At 35.5% G+C, this 11,352-nt stretch overlaps 1 protein-coding gene across 2 annotated transcripts; it reads right to left on the bottom strand.

The window, feature by feature from the left end:
- Positions 1 to 3,533: 3,533 nt before the first annotated feature.
- LOC149285309 (pituitary-specific positive transcription factor 1-like) lies at positions 3,534 to 9,267 on the bottom strand. 2 transcript variants are annotated; one of them, XM_089495511.1, is made up of 6 exons: positions 9,129 to 9,267; positions 8,135 to 8,284; positions 5,814 to 6,050; positions 4,874 to 5,038; positions 4,397 to 4,457; positions 3,534 to 3,747 (listed from the first exon to the last, which is right to left on the bottom strand). In XM_089495511.1, the coding sequence occupies exons 1-6, from the start codon at positions 9,265 to 9,267 to the stop codon at positions 3,534 to 3,536; spliced, it is 966 nt and encodes a 321-aa protein (XP_089351637.1). The 2 variants fall into 2 exon arrangements, with proteins under 2 accessions (XP_089351637.1, XP_089351638.1); XM_089495512.1 differs by having other exon boundaries at positions 8,135 to 8,203.
- Between the last annotated feature and the right edge of the window lie 2,085 nt (positions 9,268 to 11,352).

Raw genomic sequence — 11,352 nt, 5'->3', positions numbered from 1 at the left:
TCTAAGAAAAAAAAACTTCCAATCATACGTCCACACTGTACATGATCTATATCCGTACAAAGAAGAAACACAGAAAGCCGCAAGAAGGGCATTCAGAATAATGTCTACCAACAGGGAAATACAAATCATGTTTCCAGTCATCCAAAAGAAGGAACAGTCTCAACCTAATACCCTTAAGGACTACCTCTCTACAATCCCAAACATACAAAGGGTTGGGAAAAGCCACAGCAAACTCCCTACTATGTCACAAAACCGGGAAGTCACAGTGTTAATGCCCATTAACAGGATCACTGATTCTACTGTTTGTCACATTATTTGTATTCACTAGAAGAGTTCTGTCATCTGTCCTCACCTTTATATATAATCGGGGATATATGCCCTGTATCCCCCACATATTATTGTGCCCTAGCATTGTCCATCAAGCCTGGAAAGCTGAAGGTGCACCATATTTTATATTGGAGGGTTGACAACTTTCAGCTTGCCTTAAATCTCCTTCTGAGATTAGGCCACAATGTGTGCTTAGAAAGAAGTGCTTGGATTCTTAAATCACTGCCATTTAAATTGTATTGCCAGAAGTGCTGTATAACTGACACCTGGTTTTATCTTCGTATATTCCAGTAAACTTCCTTTATCTGCAGACATGGAGGTGTTTGTCAGTCAACATATTTTCCTCTATGCAGTCACCACACTGAGCTGATCCTTTATGGCAATGCTAATGAAGTCCCTTCCTACGCAGACTTTTATTAGAGTGCCCAGCTGGGTCAATAAGACTGAGGAATTGTATGGTTTCCCATATGCAGTATGATAAGGAGTCAAGGTGTTTGTCTAGTAGAGTGCGCTAAGATATCAGATCCAGGACACATTATAAATGGCTAATATGTAGCTGCCTCTGTTATGCAAAAACGAGAACATATTTTGAAAATGTACTTTTAATCTGATATTTATAATTTAAAAATGGTGTGAGTTCCCTTTAAATTTCAAGGTGAAGTTGGAATTTGTGGAAGAAGCTCTATATAATCAGTTCCCAGTCCTGTAGTCCTTTTCCTCGTCCACATTTCCAAAAACAGCTTAACAATGGAGGAGAGATAATTATGGGTTAATTATGCTCAGTGTACACGGAATATGCCCGGGCAAAAAGAGGGGGAGAGATAAAGGCATTGTTAAAATACTGACTTTTAAACAAGCAAAATTAACCCTGTAGTATAGGAATAGTAGATACGGCTGTTTTCACTTGTATGACAGCACTGCCATCTAGTGGTGATTTTATATATAGCATCCATTTAGATCTGATGCAGCTGTTTAAATTAAGGATATTAATTTACACGTATATTCTATAATTTAAGAAACACATTGTTGTAAGTGTCATGTCAATTTTTTATGCATATCCTGTGCCTCTTCTTACTATGATGCATGGCATGTAAATCTAACTCTGGCACATAAATTCAGCTTTGACTATACATATTTTATTACCTGGTAGCCCTGCAACTTTATTACATTTGTGTGGCCGACGGCTGGACATGTGCTGTCACACACTACGATTTAATACTTACCCGCTGTGTGTGGCCAAGCATGCCCAGTATATATCGGTGTTTTCAAAGTTATGTATCAACAGGTATAGTTCGTATGTGTCTTTTTTGAATAGGTATATTAATGTGAACAGCAAAATATATGTTTTTTTTTAATTTAATATTTAGAACTGTTTTTTCATTTACATAAAAAAAACGCTGGAATAATACTATAAATGTACAACAATTCACAGAGTTGTCATATAGTTTTATTTTAATTTATAAATAAATTATGACATTTTGATAATGGTAAGTTAGATACAGAATACCACACATGCAACTAAAATGGGATAACATTTTGAAACAGTTAGAGTAAAAAATAAATAAAAAAGTGAAAACAATAGAATATGAGCTGGATCGTATTGCTTGAGAGTTACTTCTAAATAGCTCCCCATATACATTGTAAGACTTTGTGGGTTGCAGATGAACTAGAAGAGTCGTATATCTTCTAAGCTCTGTGACAAACACCAAATGCCTTCAACAAAACATATGATGGCATTCAGCATGTATCGGGTCCAGCCCCGATGAGCTTCTCTAGCATGATGGACGGGCCTAGACCGATATATAATCCCATGTTTCAATGAAATTCCAGTGCTCATATTTGAAACCTCATTTCAAAGTTGCTTAGGGTGTCTAGTGTAACAAGGGCTTTAGGCCTGACTGGATCCTTTCTGTGATACTTTTATGCAGTCTACTTTGGCAACTACATGTTGTACACAACGTGATTATCCATGTTGATTATTGTTGTTCTTCCTATCATTAGCCAAATGGTTTGGGCCACAAGTTTTGGCATGCGGTCTGGGCTGAATGAACCTTTCCCTGACCAGGGTATTGATTCATGTGCCTAGATCTTACCATCCATACAGAGAGTACATATTCTAGAATAAATAAACTGGTGCATGTGGTGGCATAACAATCATCAATTTAAATCGGGCAATTTCTCACAATCTCTCCCTGCCTGCTGTCTGATCCAACATGCAGGAAGTGACATCACATCTATTTCCTGCATGCTGGATTGGTCTGCATGGAGGGAGAGAGACATTGTGTCTGTAGTGGCTGGTTTCTGGTTCCTTACAGGAGGCTAAGATGGCACAAGCAAGCAGCCTGAGGCACTCAGATGGCCCAGGAAAGCTCTTTACGGACAAAGATGGCACAGGAAAGCTGCTTATGGACAGATTGCTCAGACAGGCCAAGATGGCACAACCATTGGGGTCCTGTGGTTTCTAGTTAAGCCTGGATTTATTTATAACTGTTCTGTATTTCACTCCCAGTTCTGTTTAGCACACAGATCCATCACCAGCTAAGCTGCTTGCATTTATGGCCCATAAATATTAAGGTGAATGTGGCATATTTGAAGACAAGACCAAGGACTGATTAACGTCGGACTCATCAGGAAAAATGTTTAGACTTGATGGGCCGAATTGTTCTTATCTGCCATCAAATGTTATGTTTCTGTGTTTGCACACGAGAAAAGATAAGCTAACACTACACTGCTTGCCTCCTGCTCCATTGTCTCATTGCCGAATGAAGTGTACAATTGCTCGCTTAGGACACATATTCAGGATTATTTTTGTATTGAACTCAATCAAGCCTAGTAATTTGCTACATCTCTCCCCTAATATCCTACATCATATTCCAGGAAGTGTTTTGCTGTAGACTTGAGTTCCCTTTAATAACAATGGAATTGTATCGGTGGAAGAATCTGTCCATGTGTTTTTAATATCGGTGAGCACAGAATACACTGATGTTGAAGATCCTACTAAAGGTGAACTTATTAGCAGGTACAATTGAAAGTCAAATACTAAAGTATATAAAATAAAGTGTGCTTTCTATTATAATAGTAAAAACATGTAATAAAAAGTCCAGTACTGGTGCAAAATGGCTGACCAATGGGCTGTGTTGCTAACCTTGTGAATGTCAGATGAATGAGCAACACATACAAATGTGCGTGTCCAGTAGTGACGTGTTTCATCTGCATTCATGGTGATCTTTTGTAAAAGAGCTGAAGGTATTCTGGTGCAAACTCGTCTTTACTCTTTTCTCTCGTTGCCTTCTATTGCAGAACCAAACACGAACCACTTCCTTTTCCAAATTCAAGCCCTCTGCCATTCTCATTATTTCTTGTGAAGAAGGTTTGCTTTGTTCTCCAAAGTGGGACTCAAGTGCTTCTTTTGCAGCTATGCTATTAAGAACAAAAGAGGGAAAGAACTGAATATTAGGTAACTATTTTAGAATTATTTGGAATTGTACTCTATCCTGATTTTCCACACTAGCTGGAACCAATCTAGTCAAATATAATAACTTCACATGTGGTTCTTTGTACACAGTGCCCAGATGAGTGGAAGATGTTATAGCTGCAAAGGAGGGGACCAACTACATATTAATGTCTATGTATTTAGAATACAACATCAAGTGCCTGTTGGTGTAATGGCCAGGTGTCCCAATACTTCTGTCCATATAGTGTATGTGGCGTTAGAATTCTGTGCACCTGCCAAAAAGGGCCACATACAATGGGGATCCTTCACCGCTTTAATTAATGAGTAGTACAGGTACAAGCCCTTTCTCACCACTTTTGTGATGGATCACAAGATCTGTCTAAAATATTCACACATGATCTGGTCTAGCTGCTATTGATGGATCCTTACTATGTCCTAACTTTCAACATAATTAGGAAATCTACTCCAGCATCTTCTATTGACTTTTGTTCAACTAGGTAAATATTACTATTTAGGAAAGGAGGACAGGGTCAAGATTCTCCCTTAACAGCATTCATAGTGGAAATGTTCAAGCATTCAAAAGATTAATATTCGAGGAAGCATGTTTATACTAACCTAATAGTTGTTCTGCGCTTCCTTTTTCGCTCATTTCCACCAATTTTTTCGTTGTATAAAGCTGATTAATAAAAAAACACATACATTATATACATGAAACAAGAACAGAAACAGGGACCTTTCTTTTTAAGCATCCAAATTTCAAGTGAAACTACCAAACAAAATCTAGACCAGAACAGACTTCTAGAACATATTCAGTAATGGACTTCAGAAGACTCCATGTAGACCCCTACCAAATTTTGCTTGCGCTGAAGATTAATTGGGAAGCTGGTGAATAGATGCACACAGAATGAACAAGGGTTCCAGAAACAGGCATCCAAAGGCTTTATACGGTTAAGATGATTTTATCCAATTTCTGGATTCTGTAGTTGGTCTCTAAAAGGATTTGGGAGGCCAACTGGGTATAAATTCCATCGGTAAACGGCAAAGTGTTATGATGCAGACATCAGTGGTTTTCTAGATCATCTAAAATCCTACCTCCAACTTGCTCCGCTTCATCCAGCCATTTGGATAGAATAGACTTCAGCTTGCAAGCATTTTTAAAACTTAGTTGCAAGTTTTCAAAACGACATATTGTGGTCTGGCTGAATTCTGAGCCGTGCACAGCAGCAAGCGCTTCTCCAACATTAGTCTGAGTGTATCCTGTTTGGAAGGAATTATTGGAAACAGTGAGCTATAGGGTTAGCATCAGTAGGTATTCTGTATTTTACATTTTCACTTTATGGAAATAAATTCAACAATGGCTACACCAGCAGTAACTTTGCAATTACGACAAATCCATACCATGTAAAAAATGTGTTAGTGGTAGTGTGATTAATGTATTGTTTACTAAAATATTTGTAAGTCACACCAGAATAAGATCAATTTGCCAATATATCAATGAATTGGTTGCAATTGGGCCTATTAATAAGACACTAACACAGTTATTTTTATTTTTGTTTTTTTGTTGGGATGCATTTTTTTCCTTTTCTTTTTCTTTTTTTGTAACGTAATTTTTATTGACTTATTGTATCACTGATTATAACTAATAGCCAAGTTATCATTGCAGAGAGTGACTGGGTTATTATTGTAGAAAGTGTGGAGCCTGGAAAAAATGTTCCAATGCTGTGTTTGAAGATGAAATAGTGTATTCAGGTTGCATGCTATTTAGGAAGATTATAACATATTTACTCCTCTAAAAATGTGAAATTTGGCATTATTTACCAAAGTGGATAAATGAGAGAAAGAAAAAAGAAATGAAAACAATTGACAGAAAGGATGAAGAGAAAAGAAGAAAGAATACAAGAAAGAGAGAAAGAAAAAAGAAGAAGAAGAGGGTGTGAGGGAAAGATAGAGAGAAAGAAAGGCAGGGGGAGAAAAAAATAGAAGAAAGAGAGAAAGAAAGAAAAAGAAGAAAGTTTATAATTTCTATGCATACCTAGCTTAATCCTTCGAACTTTGAATTCATTAGCAAACTTTTCCAATTCTCTGATTTCTGGAGAATCCATGTCTATTGGCTCTTCAATTGGTTTATTCTTTCGACGGAATTCTTGCTTGAAGTCTGCAGTTGTGATATCCTCTCCCAGAAGTGTCTGATGCACAGGGGCAAATCCATGACCCAGTGTGCAAGAGCTAGCGCTCATAAGGCAAGGGGGTAGACTACCCGTATGGACCCCTAAAATTGAGACTTTTATTATTATTATTATTATTTTAGTAATCTGACACAGAAAAACCTTAGACACTGAATACAAAAATGATGATTATCATAAGCTGCACTATAAAGGAGTTGTAGATCCCAAATTGAATTAGACATATTCCAGAGATACGCGGTTATTGCCAAATCTATAGCAGTATGTACTTTTCTTCTCTCATGAAAAAAAGCAGTGCACATGTGCACTTTAAATTAAAATCTGTGTTAATTGTTTGTTACATATGTTACATGCATTACATTTAATATGACAAATTATATAGAAGAATTAATTACGGGAAAGCATTAGCAATCCTACTCTTTAGATCAATATTCTAATAAATTCTAATAAATGTTTTTGTGAAGCTGATGTGATAAAGCATACTTAAGTCCCATACTATAAATGTCAAGTTACGTTAACTAAAATGTTACTGATAATGTAACAGATCTTATGGTAAATTTTAGAAAAAAAAAAAGTTTATGCCCTTTTAATACTGCATCACTATTATAAACCGGAAAAATGTAATATTATTATAAATGGAATATTTAGAACAGGGGCACAATTCTAATATGAATTGTAACAATGTAACGCATTGGTGTATATTTATTGGTGTATATTTATCGTATCGTATGCTGTGCCTGATATGTTTCACAGTCACTCACCTTGCAACGTACTCACTCCATTCACAACATTGGAAAGAGGCATACTGCATGTTTGCAAAATTCGTGTTTGGGAGATACTTGCAGACAGCATTTCTGGAGTTGCAGGTTTAATACCTAGAATACAATTCTAATTACATATATCTGCTTATGTCAAAAGACTGGCTGACTATGAGGATAGTTTTAACTAATATTATTTTTACCAAGGGAATGTATCATTATTATATACTCTTTGTACAGCGCTGCAGAATATGATGGTGTTATATAAAGCAATAATGATATTACATAAATTCCTAATAAATAAAATAACTTATTAACTGTTCATATTTCATTTGTTGTTTCATTAAATGATTCATAACACGTGGTTTTAAAACTACATTCTAAGTATCTTTTAAACATTTTTTATTTGCTTCAAGGGAAAATATCCCCAAAAATATTTAGCAAAAATATTTAGAATTATTGTTTTTTATATATAAAAATTGTACATAACTATATATATAATACAGTGCAACTTTTTAATCATGGGTTGTTTTTACATTTTTATATTTATATTGTATTGCTATGATAATAATTCAATTTGGGGTCTTTTGGACCTAGACTCTATTACAATAAGTTGAATAGTTCAACCACTTTGAGAATGTCGGAAATTCCTTTTTTGAGAAAAAAACCATAAAAAAAAGTGACTAGGCATTTTAATGGCTGCCAATAGAAAAGATGCTCCCATATCCATATCACTAGTGGGTAGTACTTATATAATGATTTATATTACATGTCTGCAATAGCTTTATGTTCCAAACGATCCATGGCATGTTTCTTCTTGGCCTGGTCTAATCTATCTGAACAGGGCCAACTTGACCATTACTTGACCATTCTTACGGAAGAATTTTTCTTTCATAACGCATTGTTTAGTTAGTTCAAATCTTTGAACAAATCATAGCTTAAAAGCAAACTTGCTGAATAAATATTTTAGTGGAAGATAGACATTAAGCCAATATCAGCTAGGTTTAAGCAACTAGACAGTTAGGTTAACTCTAGATAACAAAAAAATTAAAATATGACAAATACCATATCAGGTTTTTTTGCCTTCAAGTTGATTAATTTCATTTTTTCAGAATACCTCACAAAAGGCAGCTTTTGTGATGAAATTCATTGTAAATTAATAAAAATGTCAATCCCTATATATATATATATATATATTATATATATATACATAATTTTAAAAACAAATGTATTAAAAATATATATTTTTTTATAATTGAAGAGTAACACTACAGCTTTGCTAAAAAAAAGGGGTTTTTTTTAGAAAACTTTTATTTTGTACTATTTTGCCCTTATTGATGAGCATTTACATAAAACAGCACACAAGCACAAAAGACATCTTAACCAATTTGAAGCAATTACTAACGTCTTACCTGCCATCACCCCGTAGGTAGATTGCTGGTTTCCATAATGGCATGATGGGTTTGGGTAATGCAGGCCTGCTGGCATATTTTCCACATTAGGCACAGAGGAGTACATATGAGAAAATTTAGGGATTTGGACCAAAGATAAAACAGACGGGACTGGTAAGAAAATGTGTGGATTCAAGATACATTCTTAAAATAGGTGTTTAAAAATATCACAGACTCTGACATAACAAATTAGATATTATTGAAGTAAGGAGAAATACATCGACACTAACCTGGACAATTCTAGATATCTTGGTAAAATTATCAAATTTAAAATAAAATTTAAATAATGCTTATTACACTTTTACACATTACATAATGAGCTTTACCACTATAATCAATCGAACATTATTATATTATAAATCCAATATCTATTTTTATAACATCCTGTATTTATTTAACCCCTTAACGACAAAGCCCGTACATGTACGGGCTCAAAATGCATTGTTACGTCTATTATTTCCCACATTCCTTGTGTACCCATAAGGTTAAACACTACAATTACTTTGAAATGATTATTATTATGCAAAACCAATACAAGAACTCACTAGGCAAGTCTCCCTGTGCTTGATCTAAATAGATGGCTATAAGGTTTTATATATTGTACAGAGCTGAACGCAAGTTTTGGTCTGCAATAATATCTTTTTAGCATATTTAATGGTACTTACTATAGTCAGAATGCTTCAAAGCCATTGCCATGTTTAGCTCATTTCATAGATCATTTTAACATAACTTAATTTAAAAAATTCAAATAATGAGCTGTCTCTAAATATTTGTCTTTCTGATTTTTTTACTAGTACTTCTTATTTACTGCATTGACATAGTTAACTAGACCAATCATTTTTAAATATGACTATGTATGATGGTTAGCTACTCAATAACTAGAATGACATGAAAAAGTAAAGATTAAGGACTTAGTATTTCGTTAGTCCTTTTAAAGTTAAGAAGAAGCACTTACCGGTAGAGACCACATTGGTTGTGTGATTGCTGACGGGAAGGTACTCTGCGCTGTGGTGCATCCTTAGTGGAAACGTAGCCGAAGAATCAGAATTTAATGGAACAAAAGAATCAGCTGTCACAAAAGCTTGGAAACTCATTCCACCGAAAGAGAAATATAAGAAAGAAGAATGGCTCGTCTGTTCTTTACTTTACTGAACCGGTAGTGGATGTTAAAGTGAAACCTTGATAAATTGCATGTATACATTAAGTAACTATATGGAAATGGGTGTCGTGTGCCGGTATTTATACTGCCAGAAAATCCCTTTATCCATCTTATTATCCCATCCACAGGCGATTGCTACATAAACACGTAGCTGGTCCTTCCCACCGACCATAACAATATCTATCCAATTAGTCTACAAAAACAGAAACCTGAGCTTGTGAGCTTACGTCTACGAGGCCGATCTACCATTAGTTCCAGAGAAAGACAAGTATTTAAAAAAAAAAAGGTCATGTTCTGAAGCATTGACGGTAGATAATATAGCAGGACCTAAATGGTGGTAGAGGCAGGTTTTTGGCTCCCGCAAGTACTAGACAACATCACGGTGACATTATTAAAACCTGTTCATGGAAACACAATGGAGAAAGAATTGAGACCAAGAAATATGCTTTTAAGGAATCCAAAACTGTAAAACGCGGTTTCAGTATGTATTTTCATCGTCAGATGGTTAGGTGTTCTTAGTAAATCAAAAAGAGAGAGATTAAAACTTTTGTTATTAATTTAGACATAAAAACTACAATGGAGACACTTTACATACTGAAACCAAGGCTTCTGGTTTAAAGCTCCAAATACATATTCAAATAGTTTGAGATGCATGAGTTTTAATATAATATAATTTACCCTTATTCCTTGGCTTTTAAGTCTGTACTATTCTCAGGCTAAAATATAAAGTTCCAAATGTGTTCCAGGTTAAAACCTAGCATTTTAAATAATGTATACAGTGGTATATTCTGGCCTAAGCTAACTAGGCCTCTGATGGTAGATCCACGGCGCAGCAGCCCCTCTGCAGAAAATTGGGGGCAGATCACTCTAATGGAGAATCAGTCATTGGTCTCGTCTTAGGTCTCGTCTTAACATTTTTCCTCCTTTGAAATAAACTTCTGTACTGTACTTTGTTATGTCCTGAAGCTCAGTAAAATGGATGCTGGTTGGTGGGGCTGCTGCTATAGGGGAAGCCTATGGTATAAGGTAACGTATATACACTGAGGGCTGTACCAACCTATTTCTGGTTTACGCTGAGGTAAGAGAACACAGGGGATCTAGAAGCTTCATGGACTATGAATACACTGTCTGGTCTCCCTCAGTGCACTTACACAGAATGAAGTAGATAAGAAACGTAAAGAACAGGTAAAGGCCAAACAGTATTTAATAGTTTACATTTACATGTTTGATTCTTTGTGGCATTATAGAGGAAACATTACATTTACTATGCAATAGGCTGATCTCCTCATTTAGTTCAGACTGAGTTAAGATATAAGGCAAGTTCTCTCTGCACAAGAGAACCAAGTCAGATGCAATTGTTATCCCACCATGGACAGTGAGCAAAGGGTCCATATATAGACTACTCTTTCACTCTTCACAGTGAGAGCTCCTGGAGTATTGAAACACGAAATGCAACACAGTATGTGGTCAACTAAATTAAAAATAAGTATCTCTTGATATATTGTCCTATGATAGATCCCTATCTCTACTCAGGAAGAATATACATCTATTTCAGCGTGGGAATGAACGTGATAGAATACATAAAAGTATAGCAGTGGAAACATGCTAAAAGACCTAGAATAAAATAAGCTTTTTTTATTGTTTGACTTGAAGTAGTGATCCATCAGAAGTGTTAGAGCTTTATGCAGTGAGATAATCATTCTTGGGATGATCATAAGCTAACCTGAACATAAGACAAGGCCAAGGACCAAGGGTGGGTAGCTTTTCAGTAGAAAAACAGGCCAAATTGGCTAGAAACAAAGATACAGATACAAAGACGGAAGATAAGAACCGTTCGGCTCATCTAGTCTGCCCATTAGTCATTTCCTGATGTAAAGACTCAAACCTTCATCAGTCCTTGGTCCCATCTTACATTCAGGATAACCATAGCAGCAACAGCAATTAACAGATGTGGGAAAGTATCTTTAGATGTCAGTATCTGTAGATGAGGTCTCCAGATGAGGTTTCAGAACTGTACACA

Source organism: Sceloporus occidentalis, unplaced genomic scaffold, assembly GCF_023333645.1.
Source record: "Sceloporus occidentalis isolate IW3139 unplaced genomic scaffold, rSceOcc1.0.p SCAF_81, whole genome shotgun sequence".
Taxonomy (NCBI): Eukaryota; Metazoa; Chordata; class Lepidosauria; order Squamata; family Phrynosomatidae; genus Sceloporus; species Sceloporus occidentalis.
The sequence above is the reverse complement of the archived record's forward strand: the minus strand, read 5'-3'. Positions and strand labels throughout refer to the sequence as shown.